The sequence below is a fragment of the Culex pipiens genome, chromosome 3 (assembly GCF_016801865.2).
Source record: "Culex pipiens pallens isolate TS chromosome 3, TS_CPP_V2, whole genome shotgun sequence".
NCBI lineage: Eukaryota > Metazoa > Arthropoda > Insecta > Diptera > Culicidae > Culex > Culex pipiens.
In genome coordinates, this window is record NC_068939.1 from 1568959 (window position 1) to 1594962 (window position 26004).

At 33.4% G+C, this 26004-nt stretch overlaps 1 protein-coding gene across 1 annotated transcript in view; it reads right to left on the minus strand.

Moving 5' to 3' along the window:
* Positions 1-26004, minus strand: part of LOC120423028 (fibrillin-1-like) — a 137929-nt gene that overhangs the window by 97798 nt on the left and 14127 nt on the right. Inside the window, exon 2 of the mRNA XM_039586669.2 lies at positions 17135-17353. Within this exon, the coding sequence (XP_039442603.2) occupies positions 17135-17353 (219 nt within the window). The remainder of the gene's footprint in view (positions 1-17134; positions 17354-26004) is intronic.

The window sequence follows — 26004 nt, forward strand, 5'->3', positions numbered from 1 at the left end:
TCATGGTCACTATTTTTAAAAATTTAAAAACTGCAAATATTTCGCTAAAATCAAACTTTCGGTAGCTATATCTTGAAAACGGAGCCCTTTATCAAAAAATCTGTAAAGTACTTTTCGATTGCAAATTTAATTTTGCATTAACACTCCTCCGTCCAAGGCATCCCGTACTTACACGAACGACCAAGGCGGAAAAAAAGTTGGAACGCTAACTTCAACTCGCTGGTTCTCAGCTAAAACTCAACCAATCTGGATGATTCCTTTTTCCAGAGATTTGTACGGATCTCCAGATGAGCCTAGAACTTTGCAGATCTCGATTTGATCAATCCTCTAATTACTACGACTAAATTAGTCGGAGCAACTTTTTTTCCGCGTGTATTTCCGAAAAGCGACTCAAGCGGGAACATTTTTGCTACGCTGCAAAAATACAATAACTTTGCTAAAACGTTAGCAAAACCCATAAAATTATATATCAAAATTTCCGTTATGATCTCAGGATTATGGTGAACTTCTCAAATTTCCATTATTTTCTCAAAAAAATCACAAAACTACGTAAAACTACAGAAAAAATAAAAATGCCTCATTTTATGACTAAAACTTTATGGTAAAATCATTGATTTCATTGATTTTTTTTCATGAAAATGTTTCAAGTGATCTAAATTATATGTTTCAGAATCATTCTGGGTGTGTTTCTTCCTGAATACTACAAAATTTTACCAAAACTACGTAAAATACAGAAAATGTTATGCTTACCTTTAGAACTTTATTTGTTTCATTGTAAAATCATTGATTTATTTTATGAAAATGTTTCAAATAATCTAAATTATAAGTTTCCGAATCATTCTGAGTGTGTTTTCATCCTGAATACTACAAAATTTTACCAAAACTACGTAAAATACAGAAAATTTGATACTTTCCTGTAGAACTTTATTTGTTTCAATATAAAATCATTGATTTATTTTATGAAAATGTTTCAAATAATCTAAATTATAAGTTTCTGAATCATTCTGAGTGTGTTTTCATCCTGAATACTACAAAATTTTACCAAAACTACGTAAAATACAGAAAATTTTATGCTTTCCTTTAGAACTTTATTTGCATTATTGTAAAATTATTGATTTATTTTATGAAAATGTTTCAAATAATCTAAATTATAAGTTTCCGAATCATTCTGAGTGTGTTTTCATCCTGAATACTACAAAATTTTACCAAAACTACGTAAATACAGAAAATTTTATACCTTCCTTTAGAACTTTATTTGCTTCATGGTAAAATCATTGATTTATTTTATGAAAATGTTTCAAATGATCTAAATTATAAGTTTCCGAATTATTCTGAGTATGTTTCATCTTGAATACTACAAAATTTTACCAAAACCACGGTAAATACAGAAAAATTGATACTTTCGTTTAGAACTTTATTTGCTTCATCATAAAATCATTGATTTAGTTTATGAAAATTTTTCAAATGTTCAAAATTATAAGTTTTCGAATCATTCTGAGTGGGTTTCTTCCTGAATACTACAAAATTTTACCAAAACTACGTAAAATACAGAAAAATTGATACTTTCCTTTAGAATTTTATTTGCTTCATGGTAAAATCATTGATTTATTTCATGAAAAATTTTCAAATGATCAAAATTATAAGTTTTCGAATCATTCATGTGTATGTTTTCATCCTAAAAAGTAATATTCAAAAAAAATACAATATAAACTTCAATACAGATTTTTTTCAAAAAATTGAAATATTCGTTGCAAAATTTTTTCAACTTTAGTTATCGATGTAAAATCGAATTTGCAATCAAAAATTATTATAGTGATTTTATTATAAAGTGCACCGTTTTCAAGTTACAGTATGTAAAAAAAGTATTTACACCCCTTGGGCACTATGTACATATTGTGATGAAACATCTAAACAATTTAATGTTGACAGAAACCTAGTACTACGTTTTGTTCAGAAACTCATGCCAGACATTTTGCTACAAAAAGCTCATGAAAAGATGATTTCTATAAAAAGTTATATAACAAATACTATTACGAAAATAAAAAAGGAGCAAAAAAAGTTTGTACACCTTTCGAAAAATTTACATAAATAATGTTATTTGTTGACAAATCACCATAAATCCAGTCTCCCAACTCCAAATAGGCATCTTTGACTGATTAAAAAAATAATTTGGATTGAATATAAAGTTTACTAACTACTTAGTATAAAAGTTTATATAACTCTGGTAATTCTATATAAAACTTATCTTAACTTAATTTTGAAATCTTCTAATTCAACTAAATGTCAATATATTACCATAGAATTGCTAAATAAACATTTTGGAGTGAGTATAACACCGTTTTGGGGGTATTTGTATCGATAGAATAGATTTTTCGTTGGAATTTCGTACCAACCCGGAATTACGTCGTCGGAAAATCCGCCGGCATCTGAACCGGTCCACAATTCACAAGTCAACCTATGTGGCATCAGAAAGGGCATAAAATTTCCGATCTTTTGATACCCATAAATCCAGGTTTTCTATAAAACCCACGTTTTTAAATACCTAAGCAAAAACGTTGTTATGGTTTCGTTTGAGCAACCTGTCAAAAATGTATGGAATTTCGTAATTTTTGTTCTCGTGGATCAAACTTACTATTTGCCCAGGTATTTAAAAACGTAGGTTTTAAAGAAAACCTAGATGTTTGGGTATCAAAAGATCGGAAATTTTATGCCCTTTCCGATTCCACATAGGTTGACTTGTGAATTGTGGACCGGTTCGGATGCCGGCTGATTTTCCGACGACGTAATTCCGGGTTGTTACGAAATTCCAACGAAAAATCTATTCTAGCGATACAAAGACCCCCAAAACGGTGTAATACCCACTCCCAAATGTTTATTTTGCAATTCTATGGTAATATATTGACATTTAGTTGAATTAGAAGATTTCAAAATTAAGTTAAGATAAGTTTTCTATAGAATTTCCAGAGTTATATAAACTTTTATACTAAGTAGTTAGTAAACTTTATATTCAATCCAAATTATTTTTTTAATCAGTCAAAGATGCCTATTTGGAGTTGGGAGACTGGATTTATGGTGATTTGTCAACAAATAACATTATTTATGTAAATTTTTCGAAAGGTGTACAAACTTTTTTTGCGCCTTTTTTATTTTCGTAATAGTATTTGTTATATAACTTTTTATAGAAATCATCTTTTCATGAGCTTTTTGAAGCAAAATGTTTGGCATGAGTTTCTGAACAAAACGTAGTCCTAGGTTCCTGTCAAACTTTAAATTTTTTACATGTTTCATCACAAAATGTGCATAGTGCCCAAGGGGTGTAAATACTTTTTTTACATACTGTATAGCCATTTTTAGGTAACTCTTTTGAAAAAAGTCGCATTTGTTCATTTTTTAAAATTAGTGCCCATGTTTGCCCACCTTTGAAAAAACTATTTTTGAAAAGCTGAGAAAATTTTCTATATTTTGCTTTTTTGAACTTTGTTGATACGACCCTTAGTTGTTGAGATATTGCCATTCAAAGGTTGAAACACAGGAAAATTGATGTTTTCTAAGTCCCACCCAAACAACCCACGATTCTCTAATGTCGATATCTCAGCAACAAATGGTTGAAATATGAAATATTTGTAGAATTTTCCGATCTTTTCGAAAAAAAAATATTTTCAAAAACTTAAAATCAAGACTAATATTTCAAAAGAGCGTAATATTGAACGTTTGGCCCTTTTAAAAATATTTTCAGCTTTTCAGCTTTCAGCTTTTCAAAAATATTTTTTTCAAAAGTGGGCAAACATGGGCACTAATTTTAAAAATGAATAACTGCGACTTTTTTCAAAAAAGTTACCTAAAAATGGCTTGACTTGAAAACGGTGCCCTTTATAAAAAAAATCACTGAAGTTCTTTTTGATTGCAAATTCGATAGTACATTGAAAAATGAAGTTGAAAATTTTTTGCGAACAATATTTAGATTTTTTGAAAAAATCTGTATTGATTCAAAAAATCATAACTCGGTCAAAGAGTTTTTGCCCATTCAGGAAATTTATGAAAAGTTGGCATTTTATGTCCTCTAAAACAAGAAAATAAAAAAATTAAAAATAGTGGTTTTTGCATCACCATTTTTTTACCGTGTATTATTAGTCCTTATCCATACCTACAACTTTGCCGAAGACACCAAACCGATAAAAAAATTCCTTCAAAAGATACAGATCTTTGAATTTTCACATATCATTTTTGTATGAACAGCTGCCAAATTTGTATGGAAAATTAAATGAACGAACTAATGATGCAAAATGGCTTCTTTGGGCATATCGAAGACACTAAAATAGTTTCAGCCGGATTAAAAAATACAAAAAATAAAATTAAAGGAAAAAAAACCGATTCTGTAGAGAACTGCTCCCATACAATAAGCTTCCAAAACAATGCTCTACATTCTAATACCAACATAAAATTATAAATATTATGAAATTTTCTGTGTTTTACTTAGTTTTGGTAATTTAATTTTAGTATTTAGGAAGAACCGCACTGAGAATAGTTTTGAAACTTATAGTTTAGATCATTTGAAAAAAACATCATGAAATAAATCAATTATTTTTCCATGAAGCAAATAAAGTTCTACAGGAAAGTATCAAATTTACAGTAATTCACGTAGTTTTGGTATTTTTTTTAGTATTTAGGAAAAAACACACACAGAATGATTCTGGAACTTATAAATAAGATCATTTGAATTTTTTTCATGAAATAAATAAATGATTTTACCATGAAGCAAAAATTCTAAACGAAAGTATAAAATTTTTTGTATTTTACGTAGTTTTGGGGAAATTTTGTAGTATTCAGGAAGAAACACACTCAGAATGATTCGAAAACTTATAATTTTGATCATTGGAAACATTTTCATGAAATAAATCAATGATTTTACCTTGAGGCAAATAAAGTTCTAAAGGAAAGTATCAAATTTTTTGTATTTAACGTAGTTTTGGTAAAATTTTGTTGTATTCAGGAAGAAACCCACTCATAATGATTCGGAAACTTATAATTTAGATCATTTGAAAAAAAAATCATGAAATAAATAATTAATTTAACCATGAAGCAAATAAAATTCTAAAGAAAAGCATAAAATTTTCTGCATTTTACGTAATTTTGGTAAAATTTTGTAGTATTCAAGAAGAAACACACTCAGAATGATTCGGACACATATTATTTAGATCATTTGAAACATTTTCATGAACTAAATTAATGATTTTATGATGAAGCAAATAAAGTTCTAAAGGAAAGTATCAATTTTTCTGTATTTTAGTATTTTAGGTAGTTTTGGTAAAATTTTGTAGTAGTTCAAATAATCTAAATTATAAGTTTCTGAATCATTCTGAGTGTGTTTTCATCCTGAATACTACAAAATTTTACCAAAACCACGGTAAATACAGAAAAATTGATACTTTCGTTTAGAACTTTATTTGCTTCATCATAAAATCATTGATTTAGTTTATGAAAATGTTTCAAATGATCTAAATTATAAGTTTCCGAATCATTCTGAGTATGTTTCTTCTTGAATACTACAAAATTTTACCAAAACTACGTAAAATACAGAAATATTGATACTTTCGTTTAGAACTTTATTTGCTTCATCATAAAATCATGATGAAGCAAATAAAGTTCTAAAGGAAAGTATCAATTTTTCTGTATTTTACGTGGTTTTGGTAAAATTTTGTAGTATTCAGGATGAAACATACTCAGAATGATTCGGAAACTTATAATTTAGATCATTTGAAACATTTTCATAAACTAAATCAACGATTTTATGATGAAGCAAATAAAGTTCTAAACGAAAGTATCAATTTTTCTGTATTTACCGTGGTTTTGGTAAAATTTTGTAGTATTCAGGATGAAAACACACTCAGAATGATTCAGAAACTTATAATTTAGATTATTTGAAACATTTTCATAAAATAAATCAATGATTTTACAATGAAACAAATAAAGTTCTAAAGGAAAGTATAAAATTTTCTGTATTTTACGTAGTTTTGGTAAAATTTTGTAGTATTCAGGATGAAAACACACTCAGAATGATTCGGAAACTTATAATTTAAATTATTTGAAACATTTTCATAAAATAAATCAATGATTTTACCATAAAACAAATAAAGTTCTAAAGGAAAGAATAAAATTTTCTGTATTTTACGTAGTTTTGGTAAAATTTTGTAGTATTCAGGATGAAAACACACTCAGAATGATTCGGAAACATATTATTTAGATCATTTGAAATATTTTCATAAACTAAATCAATGATTTTATGATGAAGCAAATAAAGTTCTAAAGGAAAGTATCAATTTTTCTGTATTTTACGTAGTTTTGGTAAAATTTTGTAGTATTCAAGAAGAAACACACTCAGAATAATTCGGAAGCATATAATTTAGATCATTTGAAACATTTTCATGAACTAAATTAATGATTTTATGATGAAGCAAATAAAGTTCTAAAGGAAAGTATCAATTTTTCTGTATTTTAGTATTTTACGTAGTTTTGGTAAAATTTTGTAGTATTCAGGATGAAAACACACTCAGAATGATTCTGGAACTCATAAAAAAGATTATTTGAAATTTTTTCATGAAATAAATCAATGATTTTATGATGAAGCAAATAAAGTTCTAAAGGAAAGTATCAATTTTTCTGTATTTTACGTGGTTTTGGTAAAATTTTGTAGTATTCAAGATGAAACATACTCAGAATAATTCGGAAACTTATAATTTAGATCATTTGAAACATTTTCATAAAATAAATCAATGATTTTATGATGAAGCAAATAAAGTTCTAAACGAAAGTATCAATTTTTCTGTATTTACCGTGGTTTTGGTAAAATTTTGTAGTATTCAGGATGAAACATACTTAGAATGATTCAGAAACTTATAATTCAGATCATTTGAAACATTTTCATAAACTAAATCAATGATTTTACCATGAAGCAAATAAAGTTCTAAAGAAAAGCATAAAATTTTCTGTATTTTACGTAGTTTTGGTAAAATTTTGTAGTATTCAGGATGAAAACACACTCAGAATGATTCAGAAACTTATAATTTAGATTATTTGAAACATTTTCATAAAATAAATCAATGATTTTATATTGAAACAAATAAAGTTCTACAGGAAAGTATCAAATTTTCTGTATTTTACGTAGTTTTGGTAAAATTTTGTAGTATTCAGGATGAAAACACACTCAGAATGATTCGGAAACTTATAATTTAGATTATTTGAAACATTTTCATAAAATAAATCAATGATTTTACAATGAAACAAATAAAGTTCTAAAGGTAAGCATAACATTTTCTGTATTTTACGTAGTTTTGGTAAAATTTTGTAGTATTCAAGATGAAACATACTCAGAATAATTCGGAAACTTATAATTTAGATCATTTGAAACATTTTCATAAAATAAATCAATGATTTTATGATGAAGCAAATAAAGTTCTAAACGAAAGTATCAATTTTTCTGTATTTACCGTGGTTTTGGTAAAATTTTGTAGTATTCAGGATGAAACATACTTAGAATGATTCAGAAACTTATAATTCAGATCATTTGAAACATTTTCATAAACTAAATCAATGATTTTACCATGAAGCAAATAAAGTTCTAAAGAAAAGCATAAAATTTTCTGTATTTTACGTAGTTTTGGTAAAATTTTGTAGTATTCAGGATGAAAACACACTCAGAATGATTCAGAAACTTATAATTTAGATTATTTGAAACATTTTCATAAAATAAATCAATGATTTTATATTGAAACAAATAAAGTTCTACAGGAAAGTATCAAATTTTCTGTATTTTACGTAGTTTTGGTAAAATTTTGTAGTATTCAGGATGAAAACACACTCAGAATGATTCGGAAACTTATAATTTAGATTATTTGAAACATTTTCATAAAATAAATCAATGATTTTACAATGAAACAAATAAAGTTCTAAAGGTAAGCATAACATTTTCTGTATTTTACGTAGTTTTGGTAAAATTTTGTAGTATTCAGGAAGAAACACACCCAGAATGATTCTGAAACATATAATTTAGATCACTTGAAACATTTTCATGAAAAAAATCAATGAAATCAATGATTTTACCATAAAGTTCTAGTCATAAAATGAGGCATTTTTATTTTTTCTGTAGTTTTACGTAGTTTTGTGATTTTTTTGAGAAAATATTGGAAATTTGAGAAGTTCACCATAATCCTGAGATCATAACGGAAATTTTGATATATAATTTTATGGGTTTTGCTAACGTTTTAGCAAAGTTATTGTATTTTTGCAGCGTAGCAAAAATGTTCCCGCTTGAGTCGCTTTTCGGAAATACACGCGGAAAAAAAGTTGCTCCGACTAATTTAGTCGTAGTAATTAGAGGATTGATCAAATCGAGATCTGCAAAGTTCTAGGCTCATCTGGAGATCCGTACAAATCTCTGGAAAAAGGAATCATCCAGATTGGTTGAGTTTTAGCTGAGAACCAGCGAGTTGAAGTTAGCGTTCCAACTTTTTTTCCGCCTTGGACGGAGGAGTGTTAAAAAATAATGTCAAACTTGTTTTTGGATGAAACTTCCATTTTTTCCAAAAATCACTATTTTTCAAAAATTCATAACTCGGTGGCAGATTTTTTGACAATGTTTCTCTATGACTCAAAAGTTGCGGATTTTTGTCCCCTAAAACATATAAAAAAATCTAGAAAATCAAAAAATACGTATTTTGGGAAATTGAGTTTTAGTGAAAAAAAAGTTGATTAAAAAATCTGCAATTTTTTTTCCGTGTAACTATTTTTTTCTCAAAAGTCCTCAACAATACCTACAACTTTGCCCAAGACACGAAATCGATCAAAAAATTCACTCAGAAGCTACAGCTGTTTGAATGTTTACATACCATTTTTGTATGGACAGCTGCCAAAATTGTATGGAGACTTGTATGGATGAACAAATGACACAAAATAGCTTATTTGGTCATAGGGAAGGCCCCCACAAATTTTGAGCCAAATCAAAAAATAAAAATGGTCGAAATCGGCCGATTTCGTAGAGAGTTGCTCAGTTTTGTTTTAGATTTCTGTTTATATCGTTGCTCAAAGCATTACTTTAAAAAACAGGAAAAAACGATTGATATAATCATTCGAAGCATTTTAATTTTTTCAATTCAATTCGGTTTTATTTGTGAATAATCAATTTACAATGAGTTCATTTAGGTACACAACAGAGTTTTGGTGTTCCTTTCAGCTGTGATTTACATCGTAATTCAATCGAAAAATTATTACTTATAACTATGGAATAGACAAGAGTAAGAAAAAGTTTTCAAAAAACTTACAGAAAAACATTTTAATTTGAATTAAAAAAAATCATCCACTCTGCATAATATTTTTGAGTTTAAACAATAATATGTTTAAAAAAAAATTTCCTACCCACTTCGCACTCTCTTTATTAATTTTGAAAGTTCTAATGAAATGAGACAATAATAAATAAATCATTTAAATGTTTGAAGCTCAAAGATTGATTTTAATAACCTTCTTAAGCATTTTGTATCATTCGTAAAAAGCGGCACCGACTGTGTAGAGGCGTTCAAAAAGTACTACTTACACAAGTGAAACAGCATTAGAATGTCAAAATAACACAAGATTCATTTGGCACGCTATTGACAAGTTATCACAAAAGTGTTCTGAGTAGGGATACCTGTAAAAGTTTGATTTTCTAAAAATTAAAGAAAAAAATCAGAGAATTGAATCGTGAAAAATAAAATCGTGTATTTTTTTTTTTCAATTTATTAATTAAATTCGATTTAAGAGAATAGATTTGTTAGGACGCTTGTAATTAATACTACCATAAATATTTATTCTCATTATTTCTCTAGCTATTTTAGCCACCGTTTTACAAGTCGCAAATCACGTTAGAGCATTTTTGGGGTCAGAAATGACATAACTGTCCCAACTGCTTTTTTGGCATGTGAGCAAAAGTCGCACGATTTTTTTTATACAAAATAATGTTTTCTAACCTTTTAAAACACCTAGAAGTTTGAATAAAATATGATTAAAAATATTTAATTAAATATTTTTATCAAATGTAATTTCAATTGGTCGCACTGTATTTTTTTTTCGATTTGATTTCCCAGGAAAAGTCATTCCATTTTCTTCGCATTTTCTCTCTCTCTCTCTCTCTCTCTCTCTCTCTCTCTCTCCCTTGTTCAAAACAAGCAATGAAGTTATCAACCACGCACCAACATCAACCATATTTAAGAACGTCACCACATTTCGCTTTCGTCAACGACGTTTATCCACCGCACACGAGCCAGATCGAAACTGTCGAATCACGTCTCAACCGACTGACTGTATTGTATTTTACTGCTCAGCGATGGAAGGAAAACTCTCCCAGAATACTCGTGGAATCCCCCAAGTCAGTCAACCAGCCCGGGGAGGCCTCGAGGATTCAATTTCAATTTGTTCACAATCCAATAATCTCAATCTTGCAATCGAGATGTGCTCGTGTGCCTGTGCGTGTGTGTTTGTGTGTATTTATGAGCTGAAACGTGTTACGAGTTCATTGTTTTCACTGGCTTCGCAGCAGCTTCGAAACGTGATCCTTCGCCAAAAACTTCTGACATCCTTACCGAGTTTGGTGGAAAGAGCGTGTGTGAGAGTGGGTGTGTTTTGCGCTGGAAAATATGAATCAGATTATGTAAATGGGCGGGAGGGGGTGGGGGACTTTTTCATCTGGTGTGGGGTATAACAAAAGGCAGCCTCAGCTTTTCGACTGAGCTGATAATGCCAGACAAGTAATTTCAGCCCGATTTGGGAAATTGTTTCTACCTTCGCGCTGTACACACCACTTCTCCCAAGAAGTGACTAAGCTTTCGACGATATCAGCACCGAAACCAGTTTCCAGGTCAACACCGGCCCGCCGAAACTTTATAGCTTTCGTCATGCCAAAAGTGTTCATAAAGTTGAATTTTTGATATTCGACTAGCCAAATTCCAGAATTACCTCATCCAGCTAGGAATGCACGCAGAAACATGTTCTAAAACAACCCCCACGCACCGGCAAAGCCGAATTAGAAGTTCCGTCCACACTGTTCCACGCCAAAAGAGGCGATGATTTCAACGCGGCAGATTCCTTTTCGAGGCGGTCCCGGTCAGGCACCAACTCGTTATAATTTACGACTGTGACAGACGATGAACGCACGCAGGTTCATAAATAACCCAACCCGAGCGAAAGCTTTCCAGAGCTCTGAGGTGGGGGAGAGGGAAGTCGTCGGTTCATAACATGAGTTTTTCGCCCTGGTAATGGCTTTGGAGCCGGAAATTAGTACCCTCGGCTCATCATAGAAGCAATAAACACGAAACGAGCCACTTCGTGATGAAAATCGACTCGGTGGCGTGCGGCGATATTATGAGCGGAGGGAATTTTCCTCCAGAGAGAAATTTGATTCTCCTTATTGGTTCGCCGAAAATATGATACATCAGGATCTTCCAGATGATGATGATGGTGGTGGTGGGGGTGGGAGCTACTTATAAGATTTTCTTTTTGATTGACGTGTGGTGTGATTTTGCAATTTGATTCGAAGTTGAGAAATCTTTCAGATTCTGAGAAGAATTATGCGTAAGCTTATGAATGGATTCGTATGTCACAACTTTCTCCGAATTTTAATTCAAATGCATGATGATGAACGAATGGTTTTCCCAAGAAATCAAGATTGTTGTCATTTTCAACAGCACGTGCCAAATCAATTGATTGATTGATCCAAGGACAGTTCACATACTTTTCACACAAAGATTGTTTATTTTTTTTACATCCGTTTTGAGGTTATGCCGAGGAAATTTAGATGCTTTTCGCAAATCGATTGAATTTGAAATTCGACTTATTACAATATTTAAAAAATAATTAATTGTATTTTGTCATAAACTGTAAGTAGTTTTTCATGGATCAAGAAGCACTAACGAAGGTTTTTTAAATCTCCCGGGCAACTTTGGGTCGACAAAATTGAACTTTTTTCAAATCTTATTTTCTTAATGATAATTAAATTCACAAAAAAAACTAACTTAATCCACCTATGTGGTTGGAGCCTTCCTCACTCATTACCAACAATGGCTGATTTGATGGGGTTGTACACAAATTTCATCTATTTTTTAGATCCGGAATAAAAAAGTACATAAATATCACTTAAGTGACCATATCTCGAGACAGGGTTGCCAGATCTTTAATGTTTTGGACTCGTTGGAAAGGTCTTTTGATAACCTAACCAACGATGGGTCGGATGGTGGATCCGGACATAGTTTACATACATTTAAGTGAGATCCGGCTTCCAAAAAGTACATCAATATCACTTAAATGGCCATATCTCGAGACAGGGTTGCCAGATCTTCAATGTTTTGGACTCGTTGGAAAGGTCTTTTGATAACCTATCCAACGATGGGTTGGATGGTGGATCCGGACATAGTTTACATGCATTTAAGTGAGATCCGGCTTCCAAAAAGTACATAAATATCACTTAAATGGCCATATCTCGAGACAGGGTTGCCAGATCTTCAATGTTTTGGACTCGTTGGAAAGGTCTTTTGATAACCTATCCAACGATGGGTCGGATGGTGGATCCGGACATAGTTTACATGCATTTAAGTGAGATCCGGCTTCCAAAAAGTACATAAATACCACTTAAATGGCCATATCTCGAGACAGGGTTGCCAGATCTTCAATGTTTTGGACTCGTTGGAAAGGTCTTTTGATAACCTAACCAACGATGGGTCGGATGGTGGAGCCGGACATAGTTTACATACATTTAAGTGAGATCCGGCTACAAAAAAATACATAAATATCACTTAAGTGACCATATCTCGAGACAGGGTTGCCAGATCTTCAATGTTTTGGACTCGTTGGAAAGGTCTTTTGATAACCTATCCAACGATGGGTCGGATGGTGGATCCGGACATAGTTTACATACATTTAAGTGAGATCCGGCTTCCAAAAAGTACATAAATATCACTTAAAAGGCCATATCTCAAGACAGGGTTGCCAGATCTTCAATGTTTTGGACTCGTTGGAAAGGTCTTTTTAAAACCTATCCAACGATGGTGGATCCGGACATAGTTTACATACATTTAAGTGAGATCCGGCTACAAAAAAGTACATAAATATCACTTAAATGGCCATATCTCGAGACAGGGTTGCCAGATCTTCAATGTTTTGGACTTTTTGGAAAGGTCTTTTGATAACCTATCCAACGATTGGTCCGATGATGGATCCGGACATAGTTTACATGCATTTAAGTGAGATCCGGCTTCCAAAAAGTACATAAATATCACTTAAATGGCCACATCTCGAGACAGGGTTGCCAGATCTTCAATGTTTTGGACTCGTTGGAAAGGTCTTTTGATAACCTATCCAACGATGGGTCGGATGGTGGATCCGGACATAGTTTACATACATTTAAGTGAGATCCGGATATATGTGAAAACACATTTTTATACATAACTTTTGAACTACTTATCGAAACTTCAATCTGTATAAAACTCGATCTATGGGACCCTAAACCAAGTCGAATGCAACAGGTTCGGGTCAAATCGGTTCAGCCAGTGCTGAGAAACATGAGCTAGTTTGTTGGTCACATACATACATACACACACACATACACACACACATACACACACACATACACACACACATACACACAGACATTTGTTCAGTTTTTGATTCTGAGTCGATATGTATACATGAAGGTGGGTCTACTACGTTTTTATACGAAGTTCATTTTTAGAGCAGGATTATAGCCTTACCTCAGTGAGGAAGGCAAAATCATCAACAGATTGATTTTCTTGGAGAAGTTCGAGAGCGATTTTCTTTTAAGTGATTCGCCTCCTCACTCTTTCGCGAGTGAAGAAAATTCGGATGCGAAAAAGATTTTTTTTTATTTTGGCCTATCTACAATCACTTAACATAAAAAATCAAGCCTGGAAAATCGAAGAATGTTGCGTCTGTCACTTTTCGACTTGATGGATTTTTTCGCAAGAGTTTTTGTAAGTTTGATTGTAGATGAGGCTCTATCTCTCGTGCAATATTTGAAAAGGCCGCGTAAAAATTTTGGCAGCTGCAACTATTTTCCAATTTCCCAGGCAATAGAGAACTATTTTACCAAACCTATTATGTTAAACGGCAGCTGGGAAGGCCAGCTATTGTTTCTCACTTTGAATCTTGTGAAAAAGTTGAGAAATAACAAAATAGTTCAAACGGTCAAAATGTTTATCCGCCCTTTTCTCGTATTGCTCCAGATCTTGTCTAAGCAACTTTACTGATGGAATTTAACAAAATAGTTCAATTTTGCGGGCATTTCAGGGCATGATCCCCTACACTGTAAAAAAAACTGTATGTAAATTTGGAAGGTTTTATTTTGGAAGGTTGAATATTCCCTCCTTTATGGTGTAATTTTACCACAATTTAGACTGAATAAGTGACATTACACCGGAAAAGTGGTAAAATTACACATTTCCAGAGGCAAAATTACATATTTTTTCTGAAAAAAAAGATGTACCCCTTCCCAGATGTAATATTACCACGATTTTTTTTACTGTGTACGTGTACTGAACCCGAATCCCAAATATGAGTGTGATTGGTTGCGACAGGACAGGAGTTTGGTTCAAAATTATGGTGGATTACGATAAGGGAGATTTAATGAGGAGCGGCCGTGGCTGACTGGTTACGGTGTTCGCTTTCTAAGCGAATGGTCCTGGGTTCGATTCCCATCTGCTCCCAACGAGAAAGTATAGGAAATATTAATCTTGAAACTCTGAACATGAACGAAAAAATCAAGGTCGCCCGAGTCGGGGTTCGATCCCCCGTCCTTTGGATTGTTAAGCAAAAATGCTAACCACTAGGCCACATCACGGCTTGGTGAGCGACGTCTGGAATTAGGAATACTGTTACTATCAAACTATATACGCGCTGGGTCCTTATCCATTTGACAAGGGTTCGGAAGTTCTAAATAACGTTTGAACCCGATTGGTGCAAACGTTCTTCAGGGCGGGGCTTGTCGATAAAAGCTGAGGGACCTCGCGCTCGGCTAGCCAGCGTAGAAATGTGTCACCGAAGCTCGGCAGAGCTAACACCTTCCAAATGCCTATGCGAGTTATTTGCATGTATAGAATGTAGATCTAAAAATACATGGAAACAACTCAATTTGTAAGAAGCGACCGCGTGGTCCCGTTTGGTTGGTTGCACACACACAAAAAAAAAATTACGATAAGGGAGATTTAAAAAATCTTAATATACAGCAATTCCATTTGAAAAGAGCCTAAACCAAAAAAAAAGTTCTCCGATCGGGCTCAAAATTTTTCTGGGGGTTCCTTGGCCAAAATAATTAGACCCGTATTTTTTTGTTTGGCCATTAGGGTGGCCTACATCGTGCTAGGGTGGTTCAAAAAATGGCAATTTTCGTCATTTTTCGCAAAAACCACTTTTTTCTAAAAATCATATCTCCGCGCCATTTCATCCGATTTTAGCTGTCTTAGACGCAAAAGAAAGGTGATGAGTTTGGCTATTTGGGAAAAATAGTAAAAAGTTCCAAAAATCTAGCTTAACTATTGAAAAAGTCGTATGAAAACTTAAAATGGCGTTTTGACCGTGTCTGGACCAAAGAGCCTATGTCTGAAAATATTTTTATCGGATTCCTCGGAAAATTTCACATAACATATCAAAAAATTGGCGATGTCGAACCGTACGTTTCCGAGATATGATTTTTTGAAAAAAAAAACTGCGTTTTTCGACGCGCCACGCGCAAAAACGGGAAAATGACGAAATCGGCAAAAAATCAACTTTTTCCACTAAAACTGCGATAACTTTAAAATTTCAGCGATGACCTATAGATGTTATGGTACCAAAAGTTGCGTCTCTCAATTACGAAAATTTTGGTACCCAGACATGTATAGGTCATCGCTGAAATTTTAAAGTTATCGCAGTTTTAGTGAAAAAAGTTGATTTTTTACCGATTTCGTCATTTTCCCGTTTTTGCGCGTGGCGCGTCGAAAAACGCAGTTTTTATTTTCAAAAAATCGTATCTCCAAAACGTACGGTTCGACATCGCCAATTTTTTGATATGTTATGTGAAATTTTCCGAGGAATCCGATAAAAATATTTTCAGACATAGGCTCTTTGGTCCAGACACGGTCAAAACGCCATTTTAAGTTTTCATACGACTTTTTCAATAGTTAAGCTAAATTTTTGGAACTTTTTACTATTTTTCCCAAATAGCCAAACTCATCACCTTTCTTTTGCGTCTAAGACAGCTAAAATTGGATGAAATGGCGCGGAGATATGATTTTTAGAAAAAAGTGGTTTTTGCGAAAAATGACGAAAATTGCCATTTTTTGAACCACCCTAGCACGATGTAGGCCACCCTAATGGCCAAACAAAAAAATACGGGTCTAATTATTTTGGCCAAGGAACCCCCAGAAAAATTTTGAGCCCGATCGGAGAACTTTTTTTTTGGTTTAGGCTCTTTTCAAATGGAATTGCTGTATAGGAATATTTTTGAAAAATAATATCTCGAAAAACGCAAGCCAAATTTTATGCGCCAGGTTGCATCCAAATGAGGAGATTTTGCACTACAAACGCTGAAAAAATCTCAGGGGTATTTTTCTTTAAAATCGTTATACCTTCATTTGAAAATGTCTAATTTTCAAAGTGTATGCGACCACCGTAATGAAAATTGAAAATTTTCCAACTTTATGTTTTTCTATGTAATTTTCAAATAAAGAGTTCTCGAGTTTAAAAAAAATACGTTTTAGATTAGTTTTCATTTTATGTTTTGTTAAGTTTTAATTACATCAAACTAAAACTTTGTGAAAACTTGCTCTAAGACCAAAAAAGCTATATTGCAATACTAGTTGTACACGTCTCCAATAAGGTTGGTGACAAGAAATGTTTTTTCCTTGATCAAAATAAGGTATCATCACAGAGTATCGCCTGCTACCAGCAATCCTTATGGAGCCAAAAAATTTGATGACATTTCTTCGGACTGGGCACTCTGGGTTACTCTGTGGTATCATTGTCTAACTTCTTTGGAATTAGGAACTAAGTAGCAAGATTATTAAAATCTCTTTCAAAAAATCTAAAAAAGCTTGAAAAATAACATTGATTTTTTTAAACTTACCTGCCACACAGCGCGGCAGCTCCTTAATCTGCCACTCGTCCGAATCGATGTCGCACCGGAAATCCACCTGTCCCTCCAGCCGGTACCCCGCGTCGCAGCTGTAATGGGCCGTCACAAACTCTTCACTCTCGTCCACCGTGATCCGTGCGTTTCCGTGGCCAATTTCCGGCGGCTGCTCGCAATCTTCGTAGGTCCGGGCCGTCACCGGCGCCGCCCTCGCTGGAAACAGAGAGGAGAAGGAAATCAGAGGGAAATTAGACCGGCAATGTGCGTGTGCGTGTCATCGGCGTTGTAAACGATTTCGGTCGTCATCAGTCGTCGTCGTACGGCCTCGTGATTGATGTGCGTGGAAATTGTGATCAATCTAACCACGCGCGCGTTCCGATGGGGTCATAACATTGGCCTTGCCTGGCGCTGCCAGCTGATTCAATCAGGCCCAGTCAGTCAACCAGTCAGCAAAACGAACCCACCTCCACCACGACCGCAAATCAACTCATTGACCGGAATCTGATGGAATGTCAATCATCCGATTAAGGCTCGGAGGGAGGGCTCATTTTGCCGATTTTATCCCGGCTTTGTTTGAAGAGCCCTTCAATTGGGTGCGTTAAGGGACTCTAATCAAAATGTCGCTCCAATTCTGGGAATTCCTAAAGGGTACTCCAAACGAACATTCCATGGACATTTTATCAACTGTTTGTAGAGTCTCTCCTCTCTGTTTTCATCGATTTAATTGAGCAACACGTCTTAGTGAATTTTCAATTTCCCCAAATTCATCTTCGCTCAAATCCATAACACGATTTGCCTAATCGGCTTAAGCCCCACACGCAGCCAGCGCCGATTTAACAAATGGACTCGATAAGACACTGCGACTACTTAAAGACAAGCATCACTTGTTGGTCCTCGCACCTCTCCCCACCGACGGCACAGATGGGCGGAAAAACACAATAAAAATCCATTAAAAACCGATCAACCAGTAAAATGTGTGACAATCTCATAAATTAGTATTTATTTTATTGGCTCATCGGGACGTGCCGAAATATGGCGGAAAAAGCGCAAGAAAATGACAACAACAACGAAAAAAAAGTCGAACCAAATCGAAGCAATTTCCAGCACATAAATCTTCCCCACGGCGACGAAGCTTTGGCGCGGCGCAAGCACGCGTTCGATGTTCAAAGTTGTATCTTGGTGGGTGGTGGGTGTGAGCGAGGATGCATCACTTGGCTACCACAACAAAGGAGATAAAAAAGGAAAGCAAGTGGCGAAGGAAGTGCGGCGCGCGACATGTGGCAGCAACAGAGCGCTTCTGATTGCAACGTGGTGAGCAGAGAAATTTAATAAACATTCTTTGTTATACTGTGGTTTGGGGTGTTGTTCATAAATTGAAAATAAAGGTAATAAAATTTAGGAAATTTTATTATTCTAACAAAGGTTTAATTAAAGATTTAAATGCATCTTTATCAGATAAAATTCAAAAACAAAGCAAAAAACTGAATTAAAACAGGGTTCGGTGTTTTCTGCTAATTATATTTTTTTGTTCTCTGTTGGTCTTCTAAACAATGCACTGTAGTCTAGAAGGAAAAATAAAGTAGAAAATTGATTTTCCAAAAACTGTGCATTTTATAAACATTGATGTCTTCGTAAGAGTTGTTGAAAATGGGTAACATTTGGCATGGTCAAAAATTGGGGTGGTTTACGATTAAAAAATTTTTGAATGGCGGGCCAAATTTAATGCTCACGTGAGCTTGCGGGCCAAATGTAGAAAATTGTTTATTTGAAAAATTAAATTACGTTTTTTTACAATCTACAAAACTGAAAATAACATTTATTTCCTATTTTTTAACATTTTCGTCATTGAAATATTCGAGAATAAAAAAATATTTTTTCCAGCCGTTCATAAAAGCTTCGAATCAATTGGATCAAACTAAATAAAATCAACGTAACCAAACTGTGCAAGAAGTTTATTTACCATGGCTGCAAAAATCGTTATTTTACAATTATAATGAAAAGAAAAAAAAGGTATTTATTTGAATGCACATGAAAAAACAAAAATAATGCACTTTTATTTTCATAAAAAAATAATTATTAATTTTAAAAATACTTCAAAAAAGGGTGACATCAACTTGTAAAAATTGTGTAATTTTATTTTCAAACAAGATGCAACTATAATAATGAATCATTGCAAATGGATTTTTCAACAATTATTCCTCTGATTTTTATAAAATATTAAAAAAAATTTGTCTGATTGAATCAGATGTTTGGCAATTAGATTCATAATCCCAACTTCATGAGTTCAAATCCCGAGGTACAAATTATCTGAATGCAAAACAAATTTTAGGGCTGGCCCATATGAGAATGGTGCGTTAAAACCTTTTTTTTTTAATTAGTATGCGTATCTATATTTATAGCTATTTTTACAACTTCCTACTTTAATTAAATTTGAATGCAGAAAAAAATAATCAAAATTTTGACAAAATAACAATTATCAATCACATTCAAACTTTTGGGATCAAAGCAGGGATAAACAATTTCTTTTCTAACAAAATAAAAAGTTTTAAAGAGCTAAACATAAATTTTTAAGAATAATAAAATCATTTTACAGATGGGCCAAAGGGCCATTTTACATGATCTATCCAAATGGGTCCGCGGGCCACAAAAATACTTTGGTCACCCCTGGATTAAACTGATGAAGAAAACAATATTTTCATTTCAAATTATTATTAAGGACTTATTGGTAAAAAAAACACGTCCCGCATTCAAAATTTCAACCTGAACACGGGAAAAATAAAAATGTTCGAAAGAACTTGGGCCATAACTAGGCATAGTGATTTTTCACGCTAGAAAATTGGAAATTTCATGGGGACCTCAATTTCAACACACCGAATTTCACGCAAATTTCGCGGAACGTGAAAAATGTTAAAAAAAATCTGAAAATCTTATGTTTAAATCACAGAAACAACTTGTTATGCTTCATTATATTTTATTCTTCAATAAACTTAAATAAAACTTCACTTAAACAAAATTCTCCTAATTTTCAAAAAAGTTTCCTTCTGATTTATGGATGAGCTGTTTATATTTTTTGAAACAAGGGTAGGGTATGCATTTTTTTCATTTACTGGACTGAAATTTTTAATGTTCGACTAGTTAAGATTAAAAGTTTTCGCTGATTTGCATTTTATTAAATTTCATATCTAAGCATGATTAAACAATCTTGTTCAGCCAAAATGAGTAAAATTATTTGATTCCCATATTTTTTTTTAACTTTTCATCTCACTTATCGTAAACTTAATTTAAAATTAATAGGCAAATATAACATGATTTGTAACGAAATCGAAATTTTTAATTCAAAATAAAAACAGAAAACAAAAAAAAAGTTTTTCACGAGAATCATCCACCCAAATAATTAAATATTGTTACAATTAAACAGAACCCAGAAAAAAATCTGAAGTGTTTTTAAAAGGTAATTTGAAAAATAAAAAATAGTCTTCATTTTATTTTTAATAAAATAAAGCTGGATTATTTGAGTTTCTATTGAAACAATACCTTTCAAATAAAATAGCAGCAAAATGTGTATTACAACGAATGAAAATATAACTAAATTTAGTTAGTATCTAAAAACCTGAAAAAAATTAACAATTCTTCAAATGGTACATATCACGCGTTTCAATTGAAAAATAATAAAATTTAAAATAGTCTTTATGGATCAAATATTTATTATTTTGTTATTTAAAAAAACTTTTGAGAAAATTGATTAATTTAACGAAGTTTAAGCCGTACACGATATCGTCAAAAATCACTAACCCTTTACAAGTAATTAAACCGCTTAACTTTGCAATAATTACACCCAGAACTGGACATCGGCATACGAGAGGATAAAGAGCTCGATTCGGTAGTAAAATGGTACTGTGTGTGGACTGAGAGGAAAAATCCCGAAATTACCGAGAGTACTTTACTCATGGGTTCATCTTCAAAAATAGTTCATCTATCAAAAAAAAAGTACCGGTACTGCGAATCGAACCCACGACCATCGGCTTATTGAACCGTGCCTTTCCCGTATGGGCCATTAGGGTGTAATATCAAAATCGATTTTCCAGCACAGCACTTTTTTAGTTCCTTTTGGGGTCCTAAACAACACCCCAAAGTTTGGGACCGATTGGTTTAGTCCTCACTTTGCGCAAAGCAATTCAATTTTCCATATAAATTTGTATGGGGAAAACCATTTTTTTTATTTTGATATTTAACAATTCGACGTTTCATGCTATATCAAAACCGGACTCATATTTGGATGCCCTGGAAGGTGCTCTACAACTTTGCCGAAGAGAGTATGGTGCTAACTTGCTCCTGAAAGAAGTTATAGCGTCCTCAAAACTCGTCTAAAACGTGATTTTCGAGCAAAAAACACGTTTTAGACGAGTTTTGAACACGCTGTATCTTTTTTTAGGGGCAAGCTAGCACCATACTCTCTTCGGGAAAGTTGTAGAGCACATTCCAGAGCATCCGAATATGAGTCCGGTTTTGATATAGCATGAAACGTGGATTTAATAAATATCAAAATCCAAAAAAATGGTTTTCCCCATACAAATTTATATGGAAAATTGAATCGCTTTGCGCAAAGTGAGGACTAAACCAATCGGTCCCAAACTTTGGGGAGTTGTTGAGGATCCCAAAAGGAACTGAAAAAGTGCTGTGCTCACTAAATTTGGACAACTTTAATTTTTTCCATACAACAATATTACACCCTAATGGGCCATCCTTGGCGGTCCTTGGTGGCGGTCATTTGTCCATATAAGCCACACAATAGGATGAACTGTTCCAATGAACGGATGAACACGCGAGAGGACTATACTCTCTCAAAATAGCACTTTTCTCAAGTTTCTTTTAGTGAGGACTATCCCCTCGTTCTTTAACTTTGGGTGTACTAAGATTATTTTGATTCCTATTTGAGTTTGATGAATTATATTAAGAAAAATCGTTACAGTTTCACACAAACATACAATTTCACGGGATTTCACAGAAAAAGCAAAATTTCACGTATTTCACGCTGTCCGCGAAATCGTGAAATTTCACTAACCCTAGCCATAACACACGAAAGCGATTTTTATTTCTTTAGTTTTGTTTATTGCTCTGATTGAAAAAGGACCGATTCTAGAAATTTTAGAAAGTATTTCAAACAGTTAAAGAAAATGAAATTTATTGAAATAGCATCATTTTCAATTTCAGATATAAGAAGTATATTTGAAGATATTTCATTAAGATTCACTTTGTCAGATAAAAAAAACATGAAGAAAACCAATATTTCAATTATTTTCTTTTTATGAAAATTGGAATGTTAGCTTAAAGAAAAAATATAAATGCCATTAAAAAATCACCCAACTGTTGATAAATAGCACTAAACACTGCTGAGCAAATATCCCTCAAATTTATTTGAAATGTATTTTTAGTTTTTTTTTATTTTGATGAAAATTATTGTGTACTTTTACAATGGCCAAGAAAACATTTTGCATAATAAGTTTGTTAAAAAATGTCTCCGTATAACTTTTGGAGTTGTCCATACAAAAAGGATTAAAAAATATTCAAAATCGATTTGATATTTTGTAAATTTTCTGAAACATAGTTGCATCTTAAAAAATATAAGTTTTGTTTAATTTGATTTACACACAAAACACAATGAATTCTGCTAAACACTTTTTTTCTGTTTTATATGACAAATTTGAGCTTTGGCACAAGTTGGTTCAATTCATCAGACAGAGCTACCATTTTTTTGAAAAATAATCTTTAGTTGCGATAGCAGTGCAAACATTTACCTTTTAAGATGTAAAATCAATTGTGTTCCAAATTCATAGCAGATTCCGTTGGGGAAGTTCATGCAATCGGTTGATATCTCGACAGAATCTGTAATACATCTGGAACAATCCTTTATTTGGTTTCAACCCAGTGACCACCCAAAACTAGAATCAAACCCGGGCCTGCCTTGAAACATTCATACAGATTAGTTAAAAATAACAAAACTAACAACATTAATAAATAAAAACAAGTGATAAAACGTGGATATCAACAAAAAACCTTTAAATATTATTGACTAAAACATAATGAAACTGTTTTTATCTCACTAAACCGTTTCAAAATTAAAAAAAATGAAGTAACGTTTTGAATTTAAAGCATTTGAGCAACCATGAGTCATAATAGTTTGCAATTCAAATGCATTGATGATCAACGTTCAAAGCATTTCCGTTGCTCGTCCACTCTCAATCGGAGTGCCATAAATTTACCACCACGCGGATTACACCTTGGTTACAAACCGTCCAAGATTATCGAACTGGCTCCCCCCAAAGTCTAATCACACCCAGTCCATGACATCAGCCAGTGGCATCCGTGGCAATGCCAAACCTCCGCCCCCGGAATGGACTAGATATCCGTTTCTGTAGCGATCTGCCAAATACGACTATCTCTAACCCCAGAGATTTGAGCTCCTCTCTAAACTCCACTCGACTTGGCCCGACCTGCTGTCACACGAGGGGTTATCGTGGGGGAAAAAAGCGCGACAAATTAGGCAATGATTAACACATTAGACGGCCGTAAATATTGGGCCTACAAGGCAGAAGCTCACCAACGGCAACGAGGAGCAGGTCGACGGCGGTGGCCGTGGAATATGGGCTGCCAAGTGGGGTCATCAATCTTGTGGCAATTTTCGATGCTGCCGCCACCGCTGCCGTTTGTTGTAAGTGTCGAGCCGCCGTCGTGGTGGTGGCCATCCAAAGATTAAAATCTGGATATAAATTTCCCTATATGGAGAGAACTTCCAGGCCACGATAGTTACATGATGGCAGATGGGATTAGTGCTTGGCGTTTATGTGAACGCTAGTTGAATTGCCTTGGTAAAATTTTAATGATACAATGAGATAATCTGTTGGGACTCCTTATATTAACCACAAAGTTCTTCATGAAATTAAAAATGAAGAAATAACTACTTGTTAAGGAAATCCTTTCTCTCTAGAAACTGCCAATGAATAAATCTCTTACAATCTTTGAAAAATATTTATGACGCTTTTTACGACCAGTACTAATTTGGCACTACATAAATAAAACGCACAGCTTCTTTCAAGTCCATGCAAAAATAACTAACCAACGCACAAAGCCGTTTCCTAAAATTGATTCGTGAATATTTTTACACCCCGAAACTAAATGTCCAACGCGGTGCGATTCGGTCGTAAATAATACACTTACACGCGGCGACGCCAACTCCAAATCTGACGCCGACGCGCCGCCTCTTGCCGATATCGTGGTACAAGAAAAGCTCACAAACTAAAAAGATAAGCTTTTGTTCGAGCTCTCATCCCAGGAAGATGCCACCAAACCGGCGGCGAGTGCAGCAGCATCCATTTCGCAACATTCGAAATCCAGCAGCCTGATAAAAGCGGCTACGATGCAGCCACCTGTCGTAAATCTAGCGACTACACCCACCTGAACACGTGAAGAAGTTGACGTTTGGAGAACACAAACTTTTAACCTAATTAGATTTGGTCAAGATTTTCTTATTCGTTTGTTGCGTGCTACACGAGTATCGTTGCGTGTTGGTTCTGACACAAGGCAATGAATTTGCAAAATAACTTGATTAATCCTCAATTACCTATTTTTCTGTAAAGCCTTATTTGATGCTCTCATTTTTTCGAAAACTTAAAATTTGTCTCTAGAATTTGGTCATTTGGTCATTTTGGTCATTTTGGTCATTTTGGTCATTTTGGTCATTTCGGTCATTTTGGTCATTTTGGTAATTTTGATCATTCTGGTCATTTTGTTTATTTTGGTCATTTTGTTTATTTTGGTCATTTGGTCATTTTGGTCATTTTGGTCATTTTGTTCATTTTGTTCATTTTGGTAATTTTGGTCATTTTGGTCATTTTGGTCATTTTGGTCATTTTGGTCATTTTGGTCATTTTGGTCATTTTGGTAATTTTGATCATTCTGGTCATTTTGGTCATTTTGGTCATTTTGGTCATTTTGGTCATTTTGGTCATTTTGGTCATTTTGGTCATTTTGGTCATTTTGGTCATTTTGGTCATTTTGGTCATTTTGGTCATTTTGGTCATTTTGGTCATTTTGGTCATTTTGGTCATTTTGGTCATTTTGGTCATTTTGGTCATTTTGGTCATTTTGGTCATTTTGGTCATTTTGGTCATTTTGGTCATTTTGGTCATTTTGGTCAATTTGGTCATTTTGGTCATTTTGGTCATTTTGGTCATTTTGGTCATTTTGGTCATTTTGGTCATTTTGGTCATTTTGGTCATTTTGGTCATTTTGGTCATTTTGGTCATTTTGGTCATTTTGGTCATTTTGGTCATTTTGATCATTTTGATCATTTTGGTCATTTTGGTCATTTTGGTCATTTTGGTCATTTTGGTCATTTTGGTCATTTTGGTCATTTTGTTCATTTTGGTCATTTTGATCATTTTGGTCATTTTGGTCATTTTGGTCATTTTGGTCATTTTGGTCATTTTGGTCATTTTGGTCATTTTGGTCATTTTGGTCATTTTGGTCATTTTGGTCATTTTGGTCATTTTGGTCATTTTGGTCATTTTAGTCATTTTAGTCATTTTGGTCATTTTGGTCATTTTGGTCATTTTGGTCATTTTGGTCATTTTGGTCATTTTGGTCATTTTGGTCATTTTGGTCATTTGGGTCATTTTGGTCATTTCGGTCATTTAAGTTATTTTGGTAATTTTGATCATATTGATTTGAGTGCTTGGTGCAGTGGAGGCTCGCGGTCGTTAAATATCTTTTTTTCTGTTGTTAATTGTGTTTCTTGGTTAATTCATTTTTGCTTGATGTTTTTGCAACGATTTATTCTCAATGAAAATTGCAAGTTTTTAGTTTTC